Source organism: Musca autumnalis, unplaced genomic scaffold (genome assembly GCF_047663935.1).
Source record: "Musca autumnalis isolate F117 unplaced genomic scaffold, ASM4766393v1 scaffold_5, whole genome shotgun sequence".
Taxonomy (NCBI): Eukaryota; Metazoa; Arthropoda; class Insecta; order Diptera; family Muscidae; genus Musca; species Musca autumnalis.
Window position 1 is genome coordinate 118,176,196 of NW_027412088.1, and position 25,728 is coordinate 118,201,923.

A 25,728-nucleotide genomic window follows, 5' to 3' on the forward strand; every position below is an offset into this window, starting at 1 on the left:
TTAGATCATGTTCCAAATATGGGTCGTATCGGTCGCCTTACTAAAATATTTCATTGGTGTGATAACTATTGAAAGGATGATTTACATTGGTCCACCATTTGCTCATCGTACTATTTAACTCACACTTAAATGAAATTTGACTGCAAACATTTTGCAAATTTGAAGTTTAGGGACATATCTAGGACAGTTTTGAAAACATTTACTGTAATTTGTATAAAGCCACTAACCCTAAAGTCCAATTTACATATGCACATTAAATGATTTCGTTTTACGAAATCCTAGAATCAAATGAAGTGTATTCCCTACAAGCAATCTGAAGTGAGTTTTATCTAATTTTATAAATGAGGAACTTTTTGGTGTCTAATTTTCTGTAAAAATGAGACATTTGTCTAATATACAATAACAATTATATTGTTATCCCATTTGCGTCGTATCCAGTCACCATTTAGAAAAGAATACGATAGACAAATAACAACAATAACATATGTATCTAAAAATAAATGTAAGCTATCTCATTTATATCCCAATGAAGGATGGAAATTAGATAGACATATCTATTTTCCATCCTTTATTTGGATACAAATTAGACAGCTTACATTTATTTTTAGAATTGTTGTAAGTTGAACCAATAAGACATTTGTACACAGATGGTTATATACGACGGTGGTGCAATGGTAAGCATACTCGCTTTGCAATCTGAATGTCCGGGGTTCGATTACCAGGTCAGGCGACATCACATTTTTCAAATGACAAAATTAATATTAGCGACAATTCCTGAAACAATTCTAAAAATATACAGCCCTATTCTGAACATTCCCATGGGAACTGTTTCCCATGGGAGCGAAATTTCCCATTCCCACGTTTTCCATATTCTCAACGACGTGGGAACATCAAATCATGGGAATTGAATTTTCGAAATTCGAAATTAGTTACACCAAATTATGATAGCATACTTTTAGGGGGCTGTAATTTTGTTTTGTAATACAAAATGCCTATTTGCATTGAATTCGCGGTTTTTGAATTAGATTAGCAAAAGCACAACTTACTTAATTCAACAACCGTGCATTGATTTATGGATTTTTTAAGTGAATGGAGTCAACGATGTGTGATGTTCTAATAAGCACATTTTCTTCAGATTGTGCGAATTGGTGTAAGCATTTTTTAATTAGTAGGCAAACATAATTTTTATGTAAAAAGTAATAGGAACTTTTTAAGTTTGTAACGAATTTAAAAATTGTATGTTGATACCGAGTAATTTTAGTTAGGGGTTTAACGAGTATATCGCTAGTTTTACTTATTCCTAATGATCGCTAGAACTCGTATTTTGCATATTTTTAAAAAAATTCAAAAAGATAAGTTCGGATATTTTTCTCGATTATTACATATTTTTGCTTGTTATTACATATCGTCACCATAAATATCCGAAGACGTATCTCAAAAAAAAAAAAATAATAATAATAAAATACGTTTGTGATTGAATCTAAAACTAAAACACATGCCCTTGCAAAATTTCAAGCTTCTACGTTCAAAAATAACGATCCTATTCAAGAAAAGGCATTTCGGAAAATGGAATAGCATTGCAATAATTTGGCATATATGTATGTATGTACGCCTGTGATCTTTGTCGTGTCGTTGAGGAGACTAACACGTTTTCAATAGAACGTTGGTCGTCTGATTTAAAAAACCCGAAAGTTATATTACGAAAATGAATAAAAGTTGTAAAGATTGTATATTATGGTTATTTTCCAATATATTTTAATAATTATTGCCAAAAATTCTTTTGAAATTGATTTGTTTTTACTTGTTGTTCTGCGTTAATAGAATCAACCATGACTCTTTTTCTCGTATTTCAATACATATGGTCTGTTCCAGAACTGCAAAAATCTACTAATTTTTACTACTTTTTTTGTTTTGTTCGATAACATAAAGGAAAATTTTTTATCGGTGTAAAACATGTTAGATTCTTGCAGGTTTTTGTATCATATAAGAATATGCAAAATCCGAAGTCTACTAATGACATATTTTACAGTACATTTTGTATGCTTTTATTAAGCAAACACATGGCGATTATAAATATTTGCAATAATTTTGTCGTGTAGATGTCTTAAAATATGAAATTTCATAAAAATATGAAATTTCTTGAATTTTTTTTCAAACTCCCACACTGTTTGCTGGGGAGATTTTTCCCACAAAAAGACACAAAATTCTCCCACAATTCAAGATAGAGAATGTATACTTTTTTCCCATGGGAACAAATTCCCAATTCGAACTTCATTCAGAATGAGGGGAGATGGGAAATGGGAAAAAACTCCCACAAAATTTTGTTCAGAATACGAAAATGTGGGAATGGGAAAAAATTCCCAACTCCCATGCGTTCAGAATAGGGCTGATAATGAATTAAATAAATTAAATAATAAAAAACCAAAGAGCCAAAAATAACCCAAACAAAGGATTAACGACACAACAACAACAATAAAATAAAAAGGAATTAAGTAAAAAAGAAAATCAAAATAAATTTTTGTTCTTTTTTATTTATTATTATTTTTATCAAGTTTTTAGCTCATATTAATGTTTTATAGCTTAAAAAAAGATTTGTCATTAAAAAAATGTCGACTGGCCTGGGAATCGAACCCGGGCATTCAGATTGCAAAGCGAGGAGCATGCTTACCATTGCTCCACCGATATTATCGTTTTAATAACTTTCTGAAGTGTCCAATTAGACACTCAAAAAACTATCTAATGAGTGGAAGAGTTCTTCCCGAGAGCATGATCTTTTTGGATAAGAATGAGACTATCGCATTCGTTTGAGCAATCTTATCCAAGTGACTCATTGGACAAGAAACAGATAGCAAATGTTGGCAGGGTTTACATCATAGCCGACCAAGAAGAGCGAGCGCTTAAATTGTTTATGTGTGGGTAAAATTACACTGACAGAACAGGGTGATGATTTTCATATTGAGTGTGAAATGAAAAATATATTGTTGGCGCGTTCGCTTTGTATGACTTAAATTAAAAATAATATAAATAACTTCATAATTTGAAAAGTATTTTTCTTCATATGTTAATTTTTTTGAGAGAAAAAACAAATTGTATATAAAAATGATTTTTTAAGACTTTCTAAGCATACATACATTTTTTATTGTTGCATTGCAGACGAGGCATTCTGCGTCATTAAAAATATTAATACAAAACAAAAATCATTTTCAAATTCTTCCCTCCACATATTTGCTGTACAACTGCAAAATCTTTTCTGTGTACCCAAAAATAAACAAATAAAGCGGCATCAACCTGCTTGCATGAAATTCAGTACAAGACTGAAGTAAAAAAATCAAAACATTTGCTCTCTTACTTTGCGTTCGGGTCGCGTGTGTGTGATTTGCCGAAAAACTTCGTAACCAAATCAATACCCACGAACGGGTTTGGTTTACATCTGTATTTTTGCGTCATTTGCTTACGCACACAATCGCACATACACACTAGTACAATAACACAAACACACGCACACAATATATTTATTCAGAGAAATAGGAATTTCACAACACAAATGTGTATCGAATAACTTAAATTAATTCTAAAAACAAAAAAAAAACATAATTTTTCAAGTTTTTTAAACATTTATTTTCACTTTTGAGTATTTTTGTTTTTCTACAACACACACAAACAAACAAAGACATCATAAAACATTTGCAATTTTTCGTAGTTTATGACAAAAAAAAACAGGGGTGCTTATAATAGTATGGTGTTTTCGTGCGTTGTTTAGAATAAATGACGCAGCTATCGTAATTAATTTTTGTATGGTAAATGACGCAAAATGTTGCCTGTTTTAGCAAATAAATGACGAAACAGCTCCAAATGACGAAAAAGCTGCTAATGTAAATTGGACATAATATATCTAACAATTAAACTAATCTTATATGCTGTTTATATTAGAGCTTTTGGCAGGGTTAACCTTCTTTATGAGGATTTGTTTGAAATATAACCCAGCAAAAATTTTGCATCCACGGATGCAGTTGAATCAGTACAGTTGCCGTTGGAGTACATTTTTTTCTATGAATCCACCTATGAATTTTACAAGAGAGCGCGCAGCTAGGATGCTCTCCATTTTGCTTCCACAGCACACAGCTAGGATGCACTCCGTTTTCGATCCAAATCACAACTTTTTATGTAGTATTTTGGATTGAATTTAAATGCACTCTTCAGATTGTGCTTTTAATCAATCCAAAGATGCAGTAAAAATGCAAGCTATTGCGAATTATCACAGAATAAATAAAATGCATTTATTATTTGTGTAAAACAACAACACAAAGAACATTATTAAACACAAATTAAAAACGTTTCCATTAAATTCAATCACATTTGAGTTTACTTTCTCCGTTCTCCAATTAATCCAAACGCATCTGATTTTGCTTCATCATACTAATGGTTTTTTATGTTGACTTCCCGTCACTAGTTCAGCTTTCGACATGGACTCCAACTGCACTTCACTCCATTAACAATTTCCGTCTCGTGAACTACAGCAAAAATGTTCGCAACTTCAGTTTTTATTTCATTATTTTATAACAAACTCTCCGAAATGTATACACTCTTGTTTGCCTTTTGAAGAAATGTGTAGGGATCAACCAACTGATTTTTTTTCTGTAGGGATCTCTACAGCAACTGCTTATAAAATGTATGTTACGGAGTGATTTTTTCATAACTCTGTTAGACTACATCGAAAGATGTTGTGAAATCATAACTCCAATTGCACAACTTCCAAAATTTGTTGCTGGGAAGCAATGGAATTGACATTTAAAACCCAGTCAATCAATACCAATGTTTTCAATTTATGTCGTTAAATGGGCACATACATTTAAAGTCCTTTACCAGTAGGCCTATTCTGTAACTTTTTAACGACAGTCGAGTGGTTATTTTTATCGCCAGTTTTGTTGTTTGCAGTAACGATTGTGTTATTCAGTAACTCACGTTAAAATTCTATCGAAAATAAATATTTTAAAGCGGTAACTCTGTAAGTTGAAGTTGTCAAAAATAAATAAAATAAAAATAACAAGGAAAAGAAGATATTTATAATACCATATTCCGCGAAAATTTACCACTTTTTATAAAAAACTCTTTGTGTCAATGTTCATTGTATTCCACGTAAGTATTAATGATTTGAAATAGAAAAAAATAGCATACATAAGTTTAAAGATTTTCTTGTAGAATGGCTACTAAACGAAGTCGAGCCTCTAAGGAGCAAATTCGAAATATGGTGGACTTTATGGCCGTTAATCCGGAATTGGCAAGCGGAAAATTTTTGAAATTTCACGGAAAATACGAAAACAATAAGAAGTGGAGTGAGTTAACCACTCTTCTTAACGGGCTTGGAGGTGCTGACAAGGCTGTTGACCAATGGCAAACGGTGAGTAGTTGCAATTAATAGTTTATATATTAATAGTTACTTTATTCTTTGTAGGTTTGGAAGGACTTAAAAAGCCGAACTTGCCAAAAATATCGGGAGAGGAAGAGACAACTAGCTCTTACTGGGAACAGGCCAATCTCATTGGAACCATTGACGGATTTAGAAACGAAAATTGTATCAATAATTGGCACAGAATATGTCGAAGGCGACGATTCTGTTAAAGAAAACGTGCCACTGGAGGAGGTGATGTTAACATACATATGTATGGGAATTATTTATCATAATATGTACATATATATTTTCAATTGAAGCAGGATCTACAGTTGCTTCTGGAAGATGGTGAAGGAATTACACAAGCAACATCAACGATTTCACCATCTATGCCTTCCAATGATGAAAGAAGTTCAGACAAAACGAGGTCGCAGCGCGGGTCAAAAAGAAAACATGAAGAAAGAGAAGATTTGCAACTAAAATTTTTAGAAATAGCCAAAAATCAAGCTGAATCATTTAAGGTAAACGTCTGTTAGTAAATGTTTAACATTACTGCAATATTTTTGAATTTTTTGTCTTTAGATGTTGGCAGAATCTAGTGCTGCAAACAATGAAAGCACTAGAATGATGGCAGAAGGCATAAAAACTATGGGAGAAGGACTGAAGGCATGTGCTTCCGCGTTTAATAATTTAACAAACGCCATTAACAACGCGTTTAATTATAACTAGAATAAATACAATGGATAAATATACATATGTACATACATATATGTATGTATACAAATATACGATCTAACACGAAATGTATAATTTATGTTTCATTTTGTTTTAAAATCAGCCTGAACAAAAAAGTAAACCACGCATATACTCTCTTTGCTTAGATCTGCCGTTCTCAGACAAGAAACATTTTTAAGCATCTCTGTTTGAAATCTACGTTCGAAGTTGGTTATAGCAGTAGTCATTATAAGCGATACTCGCTTGGGTGGGTTATAGAGGACGAACAGAAAGTCGATTTCTACAGTATATTTTCCTAAAAACCTGGACTTTATTTCAGAAACCTGACCTTCCGGAACAGCGACTTTATCAGTATCAAAACACTGTAAGTTATATGGTCAATATTTTGCGTTATTATTGCAAACAAAACTAAGTAAAGTGATTGTTGATCAACCTTTCTTGGACGCGTTTTGCTACCGATGAAGGTGAATCAAATGTTACATTGTTTATGACCTCTTTCGAATCCAAGAAATCATTTGAAACGTCGTATGGTTCTTCGCCTAAACTCATGTTATGTAACACCGAGCACGCATTAACAACTCTTCCTGCAAAGCCTGGGTCATATAGAAGCATTCTCTGCCGGGATAAGCAACGCCATCTACTCTTTAAAACACCAAACAGCCTTTCAACAGGGTTCCGCGCTTTGCAAAGAGCCTCATTGTAACGGAATTTTGGCGTACCTTCGGGTTGATTTGGTAATGGGGTCATCAGCCAAGGCTCCAAGGGATATCCAGAATCTCCTAAATAACGGCGAAATAAATTTAATTAAATTATGCGCTCTTAAATCAAGTTGTCGTAGTGGGTAACTCGATGTAAGAACCCGTGTTGCATAAGACTATGTAACTCCAAAGTATACCAATTAAAAACATGTGTTGATTTCCGTTTTCAAAACTCCTTTGCATCACTCTTCTTATGGCAGAAGAACTCCAAATAAAGGAATCATGTCGGGCACCAGGAAATTTGGCGTTCACATTTAAAATTTTAAGATTCGGATCACATATCTACTTATAAAAATATTTATATTTCGTTTATACTATATCAAAATCGTGGAAATACAAATCTTACCATTTGGACATTTATTGAATGGTATCCATGGTGATTTACATAAGCCTCTTCATGAAACTTTGGAGCCAAAATGGAAACATGGGTGCAATCTATTGCACCAATAGTGCCACCTACAAATGGTGATGATGCTCCAGCAAATGTTACTTTTGCTGCTTGACGTTCTTCTTGAGTCATTGGAAATTTAATTTTGGAACAAAAAAGGGAGTCGTTAATGGCATCCGTAACGCGATGAACACACCTACTTATTGAGGACTGACTCATTGATATACCCCATTGTTCTCCTACGGGCCGTTGATAACATCCCGTAGCATAGAATCTTAGTGTTGCAAGAACCTTTAAAAGAGACCAATGTACGGTTCGAGATATTTGTTCTGATTTTTCACGAAAGAATTACCTGTTTTTCAGTACTTAAAGCCGTAATTCGCGATCCTCGTAGATAATCATTCAGAATATTTATAAGTTCTTGAGTTAAGGATGGACTTATGCGGTACATTTTTTTAAATTCCGTTATTGGCATTGTGAATGGATTGTCCAAGTCGCGAAGTATTCTTCTATTTACTGCCGGTTCTCTCCTAAAATTGTTTTCACTAGATAAATCGTACATAAGATATTCAAATGCCATTTTAACAACTTATTGTCGACAATTTAACAACACAAAAAGTATTGCTGTTTATTTAACGACAAAATTTGAAATAACAATGAGTAAAGTTGTTTAAAATATTTCAGAATACCAAAGTCGATAAAAATATGGTTAAAATTTTTAAACAACTTGAGTGTCGATAAATAATGATACTGAATCGAGTGCTAATATTATAGAATTTCTTGATATAGTTGTAGTCGTAGAACGAAAGGAACATGGAACTCACTCTATAATGGTAATTTGTAATTTTGCAACTCAACTAACTACACATATGGCCAAAATAATAAATACAAACGTTAGTCTGTATATATATTTTTTAATGCATTGTCGTTGTCATAAATAAATGGTACTTAAAAATAATTTTTGTGTAAGTCTTCAAGATAAACTTCTACATGCGATGTTGAGGGAAAGTCATAAAAATTTATGGATAAAATAATAAGTACATTTTGTAAATCATTACTTCATTCAATTGTTTTAGAATAGATTGTAATTTAGGATGTTTTTATTATTAGAATCGGGTGAATCCAATACTATACATTGCGGATGCGGCTTTTGGACCGTTGTTCTGCTGAAAGATCCACATTAGAGGCATATTTTGTTCCGTTTATAACATCATTGTGTTGTTCAACATATTTTTACATTCGAAATAGGTCCGTGCATCTGTAATGTAGTTTGGATAAATATCACACCAGAAAAATCAGCCTCAGTCCATTAGGCTGCCACCACAGTGTTTAACTGCAAAATTGCTCCCTTGAGGCGACTCACTGTCCTGCCATAATCGTTATCTAAAAAATTTGTTTTCATTGTTACAGAAGATATTTTGCCAAAAACCAATCTACTTCTTGTCCGGAACTTCTTCCCCTCTCCAAAACATTCCTGTAAACAAAAGTACATGTATATAAAATACAGTACACATTGTCAGTTTTGAATGTCGATATTTCCCAATTATCGATTACAGTCCAACCGTCCAGCAACCACAAAACATTTTGCGGTTGTATGATGAATGACAAAAATGAACGGCCACACTAGCAAGCAACAACAAAGCTGTCATTCAAAACTGACAATGTTTACTCAGCTTTAATAACATATCATGGTCAAGTGCTTCATAAATCTGCCTGCCTCAGGAACATAATACTCGCAAGTGACATCACCTTCATACTTCACGTACGCCTCATTTTTATACCCTCAGCCTTTAGGCTAAAGAGGGTATTTACACTTTGATACGACCAAAAATGTGCCTCATCGAAATAATGGTTTTAGACCCCAAGTATGTTTGTACGATATCCGTTTGAGACAATTTTGAGTAGATCTAGCAATGTCCGTCCGTCTGTCTGTCTGTCCGTCTGTCTGTCTGGCTGGCTGGTGCGCACGATAACTCTCGAACGGATCAATCGATTCGGTTCAAATTTTGGGTATCGAAATATTTTGTCCAGATTCGATTTAAGTTCGAAGATGGGCCATATAGGTCCACTCCTTCAGGTACCTCCCCCACAAATGTTCAAAAATTGTCGCAAAACTTGTGTGCACGATAACTCTTGTAGGGAATAACCGATTTGGTCCATACTTTGCACATCGTGTAATTTCTACCAAACTTAGATGAGGTTCCAATATGGACTCAATCGGTCCACTCCTTCGGGTACCTCCCACACAAAATTTCGGAAAAGTTCAGTTTAGGACCTGCTCTCGAATCGCCTTGGTTTTTGTTGTAACATTTTGTATTCACTGTCCCCTATACGAAGGTACAAGTTTCCTTAGGGGCAAGTCCATACTTCCTGAAAAATAGCCTGAAAGTTGAAAAACAAACCCTATGACAGCATGTTTTTGGGTGGAAGCGCAAGATAATTCTCGAACGAAAATGCCGATTCCGGCCAAAATTTGGCATCCATAATATTGTTTCCAAACTTAGTTTAAGTTCGTAGATAAGCCATATCGGTCCACTCCTTCAGGTACCTACCCCACAAAAGTTCAAAAATATTCGGAAAAATTGTGCGCACGATAACTCTTGATGGGAGTGACCGATTTGGTCCATACTTTACACATTCTCATAATATCTACCAGATATAGATCAGGTTCGAATATGGAATATGGAGTGGACAAATATCCACTCCATCCCGTACCTCCCACACAAAATTTTGGATAAGTTCACTTTAAGACCTGCTATTGAATCACTTTGATTTTTGTTGAAGCAACTTACATTCGCTGCCTCAATTACGATGGTAAAAGTTGTTTCAGGGGCAAGTCCATATTTCTTGAGAAAACAGTCCGAAGGGTGTAAAAACCCCCTATGGCACCCCCATGGTCTATGTCGGTCCATTCCTTTAAGTACCTTTTCCGCAAAATTTTTGAACTTTAATGCTAATCAACATTTTTGTCGGTTCAAAATTTTGAAACCCCCTAAATACATAAGTTTTTCTTGTGAAAAAAGTGTTTCAATTTGCACAGGCTGAGGGTATATCTCTGTCGGCAAAGCCGACTGATACTTTTTAACTTGTTCTTTTGTAATTTGCAATTAATTTTTGGTTTTTTCTGGTTTTCTGACAGCTACAAAAACATATGTTCAAATGCTCAGAAGAAAATCGACTAATAATCGATTATAATCGATTTTTTACGGTTATAAAAAAGTCGAAAGTCGAGTTTTAGAACAACTGAAATAATCGCCAGACCGAAAAATCGCATTTTCAGTTTTAGACCAAAATCGAAAAGTCGAAAAATCGATTATTGCTTCCCATTACCTATCCCTAATACAAACTTTGTTGTGTCTTGAAAACTTTACTGTTATGGAAACTTCCAAAACATCATATTCCCAAAAATGTGGATCTCCACAAAAATCATCTTCACCAATTAGTCGTCCAAATTATAAAACTAGCTCATGCATCTCATCAAATTCGTCAATAAGTCGTTCAAAATCTAGTTCATCTATCTCCTCAAAAACAGCAATTAGTCGTTCAAATTCTACAACTAGGTCATCTAAACTGAAATCTTCGATGAATCATGATTGTGTGATGTGCCCAAATCACGGACATCTGCTTCGACACTGTTTTCGTTTTTTAAAAAACATCGCCTTTGCATTAACTGTCTCTCGAATGGACACCAAGTCAAAAAATTCAATAGCAAACACAAATGTTCGGTCTGTAAAGGTAGGCATCACACGCTACTCCATCGTGGAAAAAAATCGTAACACTTCACAGTGGTTCCGCCCGTGGACAAAAATCGAAAAATTGATGGCGACAAATTTTGTTGCGATTGAAATAAATATTCTCTAAACATATCAAATTTTTAACATCCAGCCTTATTTTTGTAGATTTACAGTGGTCGAAGAAGTTGTGATTTGTATGTGAAGCCTTAAAAACGAAAAATACCTCCGCAAAGCATTCGTAGGTTATGAGTAAAATTATAAAAAATTGGAGAGGTAAATGTGCAATTTTTAAAATGAAACTTATGGGTGATGGCATTGGCAATGTTTTTACGAAAAAACAAATTCATAATTCGTTTTCTAACCTCATTAAAAATAAATTCGTAATAAATGACTTTTTCTGGTATTTTTAATATAATTACTATTAATTTATGTTGAGTTTTACTAATGTTGTGAGCATTTGTGAGTCTCGAAATTTTTTTTAGAATGCAGGGGAAAGTCTCTAGTTTACGCTTAAAAAAAGTCCAGCTGCCCCCATCTGCCACCCGCTAAGTTATTCCTCTTATACCACGCCCGTAAAATCTTAAAAATTCCGAAAATCGGGAGGTACGTTTATATGGGAGCTATACCTAAACTTGGACCTATACTGAACATTTTTGGCAAGGAGGTATTTTGCTCACTCAGAACACAAAATGCAAAATTACAGCCAAATCGGTTGGAAAATGTGGGTAAAATCGTCAAAATTTCGAAAATCGGGAGGTACGTTTATATGGGGGCTATACCTAAACGTAGACCGATATTGACCATTTTTTGCATGGAGGTATTTGGTTCACTCAGAACTCAAAATGCCAAATTACAGCCAAATCAGTTGGAAAATGTCGCTAAAACTGTCAAAATACCGAAAATCGGAGGATACATTTATATGGCGGCTATACCTAAACGTGGACCTATATTGAATATTTTTTGCAAGGAGGTAGTTTATTCACTGAGAACTCAAAATGCAAAATAACATCCAAATCGGTTGGTTAATTTGGCCAAAATCGTCAAAATACCACAAATCGGGCGGTACCTTTCTATGGGAGCTATACCCAAATATGGACCTACATCCACTAAAAATGGTTTTATATCTTTTTGGCTTGTTATAAACCTACGTTTAAAATTTCGAGGCGGTAGCTCGATTAGAACTATTTTTGGCACTCATTTCCATACAAGTGGGACCACTGTGCACTTCCACAAACTCGTTGAATTCTCCCTCATCCAATCCTTCTATTCCTTCGGACTCCACTTCTAGTAGATTATATTCCAATCAAAATTCTAAATCTTGTTTCGTCAACGGAAAGTTCTGCACTCAACACGAAATAGAGATGTGCTCTTGGGAACTGCCATTGTAAATGTCGTCCATAATCGCAAAAATTATTCTATTCGATCAATAATTGGTCCTTCGTCGGAAGTCTCTATTATCACAAAGAGACTACAGGACACAATGGGAGTTAAACAAAACATTGTTCCACAACATCCCATACGGGACAAGGGAGACTTCTCTCATATCAATGAGTCCACCCCGATTCATATTTAGCTCAATGATATGGGACCTACTATTTATCGCCGAGTCCGAACGGCGTGTCTTAAGACACCACTTATGGAGAAGTTTTTCAAGGCTGAAATACTCAGGAAATGTCGCCAACATTACTGAGGGGTATTTTGCCACCGTTGAAAAATGTTTGATGTTGCTTGGCCGGGGAATCGAACCCCCGACCTTCTGCGTGCAAGGCGGGCGTGCATACCATTGCACCACGGTGGCACCCCAATGGGAGTTAAAACATGTCCTGCTAATGTCACTCTGACTGGGGTAAACAGTAGTAGTAATTCAAACGAAATTTGTTCTTTGAATTTAACATCACCCAACAATTCTGCAAGTATCCTACATACGGATGTGTTGGTCTCACCTATTATCTCGAAAAACTCTTTGTCGTTGTCATCCATTTCGAAACTGCGTACTAAATTGTCTCACTACGAATTAGCAGATACATTAGAAGACAAGCCAATTGTTTTGTTATTGGGCGCTGATCTCTTCTCCAAAATTTTGTCGCCTGAGTCGCCTCACATTGTTTCGAATTCGCTGGTGGCTCAGAAAACTGTGTTCGGTTATATTGTAACAGGCCCAATACCTTGTAGTCAAATTACATAGTCGACCAAGCGAACACTTTCAATTAAATCGTAGTTTAAATGCATTCGATAACCTCGCTCATTATTGGAAATGTTAAATTGAATCTGTATTTACGTACCTCTGAATCATATCACGCCTTACCACCTACTAACTCTAGTTTAAGTTTCCTCGCGAATTTAGTCTAACCCTGTTGTCTTGCAGATAGCGCGTCAAGGTGGGCGGCTAATGTATAACTTTGATACATTGGTTACGTCAATGTATACGTTCGATACTTCGTTTCCCCCTCTGCAGCATTCCAATTACCCACGCTAATTGGCCGCTCTATGGGGATATCTTCTCTGCACTTCTTCCAGGAGCCGTATTCGCCTAGTTCGGATGCAGAGGGGCGCTTTCCAATGCTGCAGTCGTAGTTGATGTCACGGTCTTTGATCGCTATTTCGCCCTCTTGGCAACACACTTGTTGAACTTTCGAAGGAGTCACACTCCTATTGCTTTCGTTTTGTAGCGTCACATAGAAAAGGTAACTGTTTCTTGTACCAAGAAACTCACTTTTACCATCAATAAATCGAAAATATTTGAAACTGATACACTCGTGTTTTGTCTTTTATTTCTTCTCTTTTCATCCCTGAGCTATCGGCGGTCAGTGGTATCACGCCAACAGTATGTTTATATTTTAGAAATCCATTCGATTTCAACCGTCAATTCCACTGCTTAAACCTGAAATTAAATTCAATGGGTTTCAGATATGTTTTCATTGACAGTTGAAATACACTCGATTTCGTTAATGTAAACGTACTACTAGTTTATGCTGGAAGTCTTTTATCATCAAAATGTCCTATACATACCTCCATTTCGCTCATGGACATACATTATCAATGATTTTCACAGATGACTTTGAAGTATTAACATGTCCAGTGACTAACCAGCATACACGCATATGTTATCATTTTATGAAATATTTGGTGGCATGTTTGCTTTTGGTATACCTACTAATTATTTTATAGAACTAGCGCATGCGTTGTTCTTGTCTACTTATCTACAGAACCAACCACTAACGTCACAAGTGCAACAGCAAACAGAGGCATAAATGTAATGTATTGAAACGCTCTATTAAAATATACTCGCTCGACAAAACATATAAAATTATATCAAAAAAATTAAAATAAATTTTCAACGTTCAGCCATAAAAATTGTTATGGGTATATGTGAAGTGGCTGTAATGTGCCTTGCTTTGTCAGGCATTGTGGAGGCAAATCATCTCCATATGGAATTCCCAGAAGACCATATGGCACTGAATGACCGTTTCTTTGTCAATGTTAGAGATATGCTTAAACGAAACTTGAAAAATGTTGAAGAGGTATGTAAATAAAATAAATTATGGACACACAAAAGAGTCATAGCTACTGTATTACAGATGAGGGACATAAATATTGAAAATAAACAGGATAATTTTGAAGACCAAGATGGCAGTACAGGCTATGTAGAAACAATGTTTGAGTCCGATGTACCTACACGGGTACCAACTCCAGTGCTAGTGGAAAACTGGCCAAAAACAAACCATAAATTCGGTCAGGTTACAGCTGTTTCAATTGATACCAAAGGGAATCCGGTTATATTCCACCGTGCTGATAGATATTGGAATGCCAAGTAAGTCGTATATACCTTCACCTACCTCAAAACTATACACACATATACATACATATGTATATATGTATATCTTTTCAACTTTCAGCACCTTTAACGAAAGCAACATCTACCACATGATTGAAAATGGGCCAATTAAGGAAAAGACTATTTACGTTTTAGATCCAAAAACAGGTGTCATCGTATCGGGTTGGGGTGAAGATTTCTTCTACATGCCCCACGGAATGACCATAGACACACATGGAAATTATTGGATTACTGATGTTGCTATGCATCAAGCTTTTAAGGTATGTTATATATACACATATATATGTATGTATATGTAATCGAGCAATATTTTTATCTTAATTGCCAGTTTAAACCAAATGAGCTAAAACCTCAATTAACCATAGGAAAACGTTTCAGACCAGGCTCATCTGTAAAACATCTCTGCAAGCCTACATCAATCGCAGTTGCCACAACGGGAGAGGTAAGATGAAACACCAAATTGTCGAATCGCATTGAGATACACAAACACCTCGATTTGCGTTAATGATTGGTTCGGACGAACTTCAACGCAAATCGAAACATATGTTTCCACATAATCGTGTTAATACGGCTTCTACACAGTATGTTTTATGCATAACGACTGTCACTTTTTACAAATCTGAGTCAAAGTGATATCGGTATATATAGGTATTTTTTTATGAATAGGACGCGCTCTATTTTCGTCTGTACAACAAAAGCAAAACAACTGTTTCGTTTATTCGCAATATTAAAAGCGAAAACAACAGAAAACGAATGAAAAATAACATTTTGATGTGCAGAAGGAATTACATATGGACGAAAAAACAGTGACAGTTGCTATGCATAACATGTATAAAACATACCGTGTAGAAGCCGCTTAAGTAGTTTTTTAATACGTTCCACCGACTAACAACTTACAACTTTTACAACTTTTTTTTTCCAAAATTTGGAAAAATTTTGAACTTAACATTTTTGGATACAAATCGTCGGTGTCATGCTTAAGTGTTCTATACGCCATTTTTGAGATACTGAATTTCTGTTCTGCTTTCTCCTATCTAGTCTAGGTTTCGAGATATCCACCCTTCAATGCGGAAGCTTAACCTTTATCGGTTATGAAATTACTATTTTAAAAACCAACAAGTTTAAAAACACATTTCAAAAATCAGATCTTAAATTTTCGATTTAGAAGTATTTAATTTATTGAGGCAAAGATGGAATTTGTTTGTCACTTTGTTCCATGTGATTTAATATATTTCACATTTGTGTCATAAGTGTGGATATGGAACAAATCGAAAAAAATTCTTTTATTAAAAAATCTCTATAACTTTTATATTCCAATACATATTCCTCTATATTTTTGCAAATACGTTCTACATACTATTATTAATAATTCAAGTCAAAAATATAACTATTTTGTTTAGTCAGCTCCACGTAGTTGTGACGTAAACATAAAAATGCGATTATCTAAAAACGGGCAAATGGCGTATGGAATACTTAAGCATGACACCGACGAAATGCTATGGCCATTAGGGTTATGACTTTTTGACATTTTTCCTCAAAAATGATTTCCTGTAGCAGGGATGAATGAACTTTTGCCTATTAATCACTATGCTATCGTTTATTCCATTGAAATATAAAAAAAGTTCACGCACAAATCGATTTTAAAAAAATAATTTTTTGAAAAAATGTATGAAATGAAAAAAAATTTTTTTTTCAAAAAATTATTTTTTGTTGCACAAATAAATAAATATAAACCCACTAATAACTATAATAACGTTTATTACATTCAAATATTAAAAAAGTCGCGAAAAAAGTCACTTTGTTTTTAAATTTTTTGTTTTTTGTTAAAAAATTATATATTTGAATTAAAGCGTTTACGACATTTTTACGATTCTCAGAAATGAAGAAAAATAGTGAGAAATAAATTTTATGTCATTTTAATTATCTCATGTGGCTCTAAAGTTTATTTTCAATTATATATCTGTTTTCAGTGACTTCAAGAAATTGTCCATAATTTTGATAAATTCAAATTTTAAAATCATTTTGTGCGTGAGGTTTTTTCACCGAATCACCTTATAATTAAAATTTAATGTAATCTTATGGCAAAACTCATCACGCTATGATACAGGGATATGAGGTTGTAAAAAAGTCATAACCCTAATGTCCATATTTACATTAGGCAATTTTCCTTGCGGCAATTGTCAGTTTGTCGGTGAGAGGCGGTGTTGAGAGGCAAAGGGTTACCATATTCCTCACCCCTCTCACCCTCAAACTGACAATTGCCGCTAGGAAAATTGCCTAATGTAAATATGGACTATGTAAATGATATTACTAATAGCATACAGAAAAACAAAACCAGCCCATTTACCATGGTAGAACTAAGGCAAATTTATATAAGAATTACAACAACTAACAAATTTACAAAAACAACATTGTTGTTATTGAAAATTAATTGTCAAAGATAAATATTGAATAATAGGGTCGTTCCAAAAATTTGTTCAGGAAAAACATAAAAACATTTTGAAAATCCTCTAAAATAGAACAAATTTGAATCAAAATTTAAATATAAAGCATACAGAACTGTCGTAGGTCATTGTTATTACGCGATTACGGTGAAAAGAAGAATTTTATGGTAGCAAATTTCGAAGTTTCAAATTTCATGTGTAGACCCTATTACATTTTGAAAACTAAATTTACAAAAAAGTAAGTATACAGCTGATTGTCACTTCTACCTTGTATAAATATGCCTTGGGTAGAACAAACCAGGTAAAGTAAATACTACAACTCAACAACAACCACATAGAAATTTGTTTTTGTTTGTAATGTTACTGTCATTGGTAAGCAAAACAAGGAAATGTCTATAAATTATTGGAATTTAAAAAAAAACTAATATTTTTTCATATTTGATTGAATATTTTGAAAAACATGAATGAAAACTCGTTAGATTTTCAATTTGAATGTTTCCATATCATTCCATTAAACGCATAATCTCTCGTAGAAAGTAGAATTTTTGCAAAAATGGTTGGGGTCGCTGGTAATTCATCGCAAAAGGATAAGCTGCTTCCATCTTTTGTTTTTGAAAACAAAATGGCACACGTTTATTAGGGCTTTATTCTTTTCAAGTTTAACGAAATACCACACATATTAACAAATATTGTACCGCCTCTATAAGCGGTGTTTTAGTGTGCGGCACGTCATTCGGACTTGGAGGAGGTAACATGTTAGTGATATGAAAAAGTCTTTATGGGAAATAGTTTTCTTTCCGATGAATAATTTTTTTTTTAAATTCATTCATGTAGAATCATTTTTATTTTTTTCATGGCATTTAATTTCTCTGAGAAAAGTTGTTTTATTATACCTTACACCACAATGTGGAAAGGGTATTATTTATAAGTTTGTTTTTCCGAAAATTCATATAGCATGAAATAGCTCTTATTCAATTATCAACAAAAAGTTTACATCCAGAACAGATGTTTTGCACGGTGTCATCAATCCTTGCCCTATAGGAATTTAGACGGCTGCACCATCCCGAGCGTATTGAGCCAAAACTACTCTCCTTTGTCTTGACAGCTGACGCTCCTCAGCTGCGATAGATGGTGGATGTTCTCCGAGGACCGCATTCACACGATAGTTGTTAATTGTATCTGCGACTGCATTCATGTGAATAATATTTAAACCTGCTTAATAGGCTTGTTGATCTAGGGGTTATCTCTTGTAACGTTGGACGTCTCTTTCCAGATCATGAAGACCCCCTGGCCTGCCTGGGTCTGTGGTCTGAATTCTGCTACCATCGACTATGACATTCAACTCTATTGTTCTCAAATCTGCCGCCCTGGTGGTGAACAAAGTGGCCATAGATTTATTGGCTGGTATTTGTATATTCCTCGCGTGGAAATAGGTGGTAAGATCAGACAAAAAGGAGTTCAGCTTTTCACAAATGTCATCACGATCTCACTGCCTTCTGCAGCGGTTGGAATTCAGGAGAGGTATAGGTTAGACAGTTCCGGCAATATCTCTCCACCTTGGACCACTCCCTGTTTCACTCTACGCGTTTTGGACTTCTTGATCCTAAATTCTACGTACGACTGGCGTCCACACATATCATTTATTATCCAACGTTTCAAACTTGGCCTGAGCGTAGTCTACTCGATGACCTTAAACAGCGTGGAGTGCTTGACAGTATCAAATGGTTTTGATAAATCAAGCGCCACTATCACTGTTCTATCACACGGCTTGCTCAGATTGAGTCCTCGACTACTAATATGAGGAGATGGCCTGCAGAGCAGTTGTTGTACTACTTACGGATCTCATGCTATTGATCGGCAACTGAAAAGTTATTTCTGATGCTGGGGAGGACTAATACCTCAAGGATTTTTGCTACGGGCGACAAAAGCGAAATCGGTCTGCACGATTCACCTTTGCTGGCATCCTTGCCAGGCTTCAGTAGCTGGTCTATTTCCAGACTTCGGGAACAATGTGGGTGGCTAGCGAGGGGTTGATAACTTTAGTGAGATACTTGACTTCCGGCGGTCCAGCTGTTGCAGTTTAGGCACCGCCGCTGCTCGCAACAGAGTTTACTTCCTCGGCAACTGATTTTGATTCATCTTAAAAAAGGTTTTTTACTTCCCATTAACAGTACAGATTTCGACATGGACTCCAACTGCAAATTACTACTATTTCGTGAATTTTATTTTACAACATTTTGGAAATGTATATTCTTTTGTTTTGTAGGAATCTAAAAATCGACTTGTTTTTAAGGTTCTGTAGAGCAGGGTTCTCTAGAGCAGGCAAGGAAATTTTTATAATACCAAATAGTGCAGTCCGACTCTATTTTTAGCTCAATGATTGGGACTTCCTAGCATAATAAATGTTATATAGCTTTAAACGTATTTAGATAAATAAAAGAAAATATACATGTGTAAAAATAAAAACACAAAATTCATCTCTATTGGATCGATGGAATGTGTTCAAATGCTGATGAAAAGATCGGATTTTTCACGACTTCATTTGAACCAATGCAAAAGATCCAGTGAAATCATGGCATCTCATAGAACCACTTACATAAAATTTTGCTGGGCCTCTTTTAATTGTTTTTGGTTGAATTATTATTTTCTAAATATATTTGTTTATAAACAATTAAAGCATTTTCCATAGTCTTTTTGACATTGCCTCAGCAATTTTCATCTGGATTTCTGTCCACAAATATGTCAATCGTTTTGGTTATAATTCGCATAGCTTATGATATTTCAATGACCTCTAAGGGGTTACCCCCACTTGTCACTTTCAAAAAATCGAAAAAAAAATATTGGCTTATTTTGAAATAAAGGGAGTATGTCGCAACAAATTTCAAGTCGATTGGAGCAAAATTGTCTGAGATATGATCATTGGAAGGCAACAATTTATTGTGATTTGTATGTAGCATTGAAACTTTAAGCTCGCGTTTCTCGAAACGGCAATTTTGAAGTCGGTGTCAACGATAGCTCGAAAATGATTTGACCGATTTTGGCGAGCTTATTAAATACATAAAAATCTTGTCATTAAGCTAGGCAGATTTTTTTTAAATTTGTTTGGCCGATTTTTTGAAAATTTTTTCGCTAAGTCCCAATTTACATTAGGCGAGTTTACTTGCGGCAATTGTCAGTTTGTAGGTGAGAGAGGGGGCTGAGAGGCAAAGGGTTACCATATGCCTCACCTCTCTCTCCATCAAACTGACAATTGCCGCAAGTAAACTCGCCTAATGTAAATTGGGACTATATTCGAAATTTTCATTTTTTATTAAATTTCTGTTTTGCTTAAAAACAATATTAAGTTCTTAAAACGCTTACAAAAATATACGATGATCGGCCCAACCGTTTTCGAGCTATCGTTAGCACCGCAAAACGCTGTAAAAAAGGGTTTCGCAGATATCCATTTTCCACAAGACCATGCAATATTTTTCAACAACAAAAATTCCAAAAGTAGGACAAGCTGTGCTTTTTCAGATGAAAGATTGGTAGTTTCATTGAAAAAATTCATGAAAAATGAGTGTTTTGGTATGCACAACTATGGATAACCCCCTAAGCCTATTTTGCAGGTCCTTGTAGGTTAGTAGCAATATTTTAAGTCCGTAGTATTTATAAGTTTGTGTGCCAACGCTGAATACCCGGGTTCCATTCCTAGGCCAGGCAACATCAAATTTTCAACGGTTACAAAATACCCCTCCGTTACGTTAGCGACATTTCCTGAGTATTTAAGTCATGTGAAACTTCTCTACAAGTGGTGTCTTAAGGCACTCCGTTCGGACTCGGCGATAGACAGTATGTCCCATATCATTGAGCTAATATGAATCGGCGTGAATAAGAGAAGTGTCTCTTGTCCCTTCTAGGATGTTTGTGGAACAATTAATATTATAGTATTTATAACACTTACCCCCGTTATTATAAGTCTTCTTTTGCTATAGTTTGGATTTACCGAACATATTTATAGCGTTCCGGTTAACTTAAAGTTGAAAGTGATGATTGTATTTCAAGGATGAGCTTCTTGGCATTAACTTTCTATGTAAAAATAATATTTTTAGTGTCTCCAAATTAGTTTATTTTGCGTTTTCAAATCCATCAGATAGTAAAAGAACACATATAATAATGGCCCTGTGTGTAATTTTTGAGTCATAGTTTATTAACCATATTCTAAGACCGCAGCGTGATAGAAGACCAAAAATAAGAAGACACGTGTCCCGGCGTTTTTCCCTATCACTTCAACATTAGCGGTTATGGGCTCCCAAAGACCTGCGGCCTTGTTGTCCAAACCGCTAAGAGTTTAGATTGACTCGTGGAAGCAAAGTTGTACATCTCGTCTTAAAGATTAATAACACTGTGCTGCAAAAGTTGAAATTGAAGGTTTTAGCCTCATTATCACACCGAATTGGCTGAAATTTGGTATTTAGTCTTCGTAGGGAGTATACAACTTATCACCTGAAATTTGTCGGTATAGGTCCACGACTTTATATAGACCTCATAGAACGGTAACTCCCGATTTTCGGTATTTTGAAGGTTATAGCCTCATTATCACACCGAAATGGCAGAAATTTGGTATTTAGTCTTCGTAGGGGGTATAAAACGTTCCACCTGAAATTTGTTGGTATAGGTCCACGCCTTTATATAGTCCCCATATTTCGATTTTCGGTTTTCTGAAGGTTTTAGCTTCAAAATTTATTAAGTCGCTTGTATGATCAGAAAGGGACTCAAAAGTGACTCCCTGTAATGATTAAAAAGAGTTCAATTTAAAATACAACAACAAATGTGTAGCAATCACAAATAAATCATTGAGGCGTTTAAAATGTGACTATTTTTTTGTTATTTATTGTCACATTTTGATCTTCAAGAAGATTGAAAAATGCTTAATCAAAAAAGGTGTTTGAAAAGTGATTATAATTATGTACCTTCTGATCACATTTTGAACAGATAGGTGATTAAAAACTCATTGTTTTATTTTATTTTTGTTTTGTTGAAAATAATTCTCATATACACTTTCTACAAAACTTTGATATAAATCATTGATGTCCAAAATAAATGAGAGAGAATTGATGGGAGAGTAATGTGCCTTTGTTAAACAATGGCTGACATGGCTCTCATTTGAATTCGTTATTCTCTGTTGTTACGACAACGTGCAGGCGTGTACATCAATATTATAAATCATTGATGCTCAAAATAAAAAAGAGAGTAAAGTAGTGAGAGAATTACAAGAAAGTTTGTATCAGCATTCAGTAGTTGCTAGACCTGTGACCAGTAAACATGTGGCGGATGTGTGCGGTTTTGTTCAGTGTCCCCACTAAAATTATGCGTATATCCATGCACATGTTTACTTGTCGGCTGCTCAGCGACGACTGATTGTTATTCTCACATACGTTAACGTATATGGATGATCTTGGCTGTTATAAATGTAACGTATAATATAAAGAGTATAGACCAGCCAAGATCATCCATATACGTTAACGTATGTGAGAATAACAATCAGTCGTCGCTGAGCAGCCGACAAGTAAACATGTGCATGGATATACGCATAATTTTAGTGGGGACACTGAACAAAACCGCACACACCCGCCACATGTTTACTGGTCACAGGTCTAGTAACCACTGAATGCTGATACAAACTTTCTTGTGATTCTCTCACTACTTTACTCTCTTTTTTATTTTGAGCATCAATGGTATAGACCATGGATAGGCAATGTGCGCTTACTGAGAGCAAGTGAGCGAAAACTTCAATGTAAAATGCATTGAAATGTATGCTCACTTGCTCTCAGTAAGCGAAAACTTCAATGTAAAATGCATTGAAATGTATGCTCACTTGCTCTCAGTAAGCGCACATTGCCTATCCATGGTATAGACCAGCCATGCACGCGTCCTTACGAAAAAGTTAACTACAACTCTCTTTCCCATACAAAAACCCAAAATAGCATTCTCTTCTTGTGCATTGATGGTATAGACCATTGATGCTCAAAATAAAAAAAGAGAGTAAAGTAGTGAGAGAATCACAAGAAAATTTGTATCAACATTTAGTGTTTGATAGACCTGTGACCAGTAAACATGTGGCGGGTGTGTGCGGTTTTGTTCAGTGTCCCCACTAAAATTATGTTTACTTGTCGGCTGCTCAACGACGACTGATTGTTATTCTCACATACGTTGACGTATATGGATGATCTTGGCTGGTATAGACAAACACAACACATGTTCAGGTAAAGGGGATAATTAAAAGCCATAGCAAAGCAGAAAAGACAACACAACAAAGGAAGGGAACAAAAAAACAAAGAAGAATAAATAGAAAATTCTTTTAATGTTTTCGTCTAATAAAAAGACTCATAAATGACTCCATGAAGACTCATAAACGATAATAAACATGACTTAAAAAAGACTCGAAAAAGAGTCCCAAATTAATCAACAAATCACCAATAAATGATTAAAATACGACTCGAAAAAGACTTTATATACCATCAGAAAATATGCAAAAATGACTCGAAAATAATGCAGAGGAAGACTCATTTGTGATTTGTTTAAAAGAGTCGCCTGAGGTTACGTTTTCCTCCCGACAAAGGAGTCATTTATGATCAGAAAATAGGAGTGTGGATGAAAAAGGACAATACAATTATGTTTACTCCAGTTTTGGGCCAAAATTGCCAAATTTTACTCATGGTAGGACAATAAAAGATAACAGCAGTTCACAGCTGACTGAACTGGGTTGTAACGTTAGTGTCAAATTCCATACGACATTTTATATTATTATTTTTATTTTCGATGTATATTAAGGATCAATCGTAGTAATCAATTTCAATACCCACTGTTAAACATTTTGTTTCTTCAAATTTTGAAGCAACAAAGTATGGACTTTAGCTGAAATAAATACACAACAAGTATTAAGGATATATATTTTTTTTTTGAGAAAAAAATATATCATTCAGAAAAAAACTATTTCCCGTAAAGACTTCTTCATATCAATGATGTGTAACCTTTTCCAAATCCGAAGAAGGTTGCGCACACTATAACACCGCTTATAGAAGCGGTACAATATTTGTTAATATATGTGGTATTTGCTCTTTTGATTTCAAAAACAAAAGTTTGAAACAGCTTTTTCAATGAATTTTAAGCGACTGTAGAGAGCAGTTTACCTTTAAATTGAATAATATGTATTTTCGCATTAGTTTTAAATAACTAGATTTAATTATCTATCTTTTCTGAATTGCTAATTATTTGTTCTTGAATTTCATTGCATATCCATTGTTTCTCCATTAGCATAATCACCATGTAATTAAATGAATACAACTATGAAATAATTTACCACTACTTAGTAAATTTAAGTGGCAACATTGTATACGATTTTTATCCGTGCTTTTGTTGTTCCTTTTCTGATTAGGCTGCCATTAGTCAGCAATAGGTTTCTTCTTCCTTTCTGGTTTTGTCATCCTCACGAACAACAGCACGGATCACACCATTAAGTACTCAATTCTTATACTTAAATAAAACGATGTAAGTTGAAAGTTTAATTAAATAATTCCAAAAGCAAAAGGAACCGTAAGGAAATACACTTCATTCAAACCTTAGTTCATCCCATCGGAATCTAAGTTCCAATAAGCGCATAATATATTGTACTTTCCAAGGGCACAATTATATTACCATAATGTTATAGCAACTATAACATTATTCAGCGACCCCAAACATTTTTCCAAGAATTCTACTTTCTGCGAAAATTATTATCCATTTAGTGGAATGATACGGATACTTTCAAATTGAAAATGTAACAAATTTTCATTCATGTTTTCCAAAATATTCAATCAAATGTGAAAATGATTAGTTTTTTAAATTCAAATAATTTATAGACATTTCTTTATTTTGTTTACATATACCTTTGGCACTAACATTACAAACAAAAACAAATTTCTATGTGGTTGTTGTTGAGTTGTATTTGTTGTAGTATTTTCTTTACCTTATATTTGTTCTACCATGACTTTTACTATTGAAATGTAGACTCTGACTTTGATATTACACTCTGGCTGGTATAGACCGTACTTTAGTTTTGTATATAAACATACGTTTTTCTTTCAAAAATACTTCATTTAGATCAGTTTCATTAGAAAACTGTGTTTTATACAATTTATTTTAAAAAAAACATGTTAGATTTAAAGCCGTTTAAGAAACATATTCGCAGGGCAATTTCAGAGGTATTTCTTTAAATTTAGCTTTTAAGGAATTGTGTAGAAAAAACCCTCATATCAGCCAATCATCCAATTCTTTGAAAATGAAGAAAATATTTGTTCTGCATGCAGTTAAGATGCCGAGGATCTAAAAACATCACTTGGTCTTATGGATACGTTTTTTGGCCGATCTTTACATAAAGAGCTAATTGAAACTGGCTTAAACTTGGATAAGCATCAAAATACTAAA

The 25,728-nt window shown here is 34.5% G+C and overlaps 2 protein-coding genes across 2 annotated transcripts in view; both read left to right on the forward strand.

The window, feature by feature from the left end:
* The first annotated feature begins 4,342 nt into the window (after nt 1-4,342).
* On the forward strand, nt 4,343-6,118 carry LOC141386734 (uncharacterized). Its single transcript, XM_073955654.1, has 5 exons — nt 4,343-5,136; nt 5,200-5,398; nt 5,453-5,641; nt 5,713-5,910; nt 5,972-6,118. The coding sequence occupies exons 2-5, from the start codon at nt 5,201-5,203 to the stop codon at nt 6,116-6,118; spliced, it is 732 nt and encodes a 243-aa protein (XP_073811755.1). The 5' UTR covers nt 4,343-5,136; nt 5,200.
* A 7,932-nt stretch (nt 6,119-14,050) lies between these two features.
* Pal2 (Peptidyl-alpha-hydroxyglycine-alpha-amidating lyase 2) overlaps nt 14,051-25,728 on the forward strand; it is a 63,140-nt gene continuing 51,462 nt past the window's right edge. Inside the window, exons 1-4 of the mRNA XM_073988581.1 lie at nt 14,051-14,525; nt 14,583-14,815; nt 14,901-15,099; nt 15,168-15,281. Coding sequence (XP_073844682.1) covers nt 14,364-14,525; nt 14,583-14,815; nt 14,901-15,099; nt 15,168-15,281 — 708 coding nt within the window. The 5' untranslated portion in view covers nt 14,051-14,363. The remainder of the gene's footprint in view (nt 14,526-14,582; nt 14,816-14,900; nt 15,100-15,167; nt 15,282-25,728) is intronic.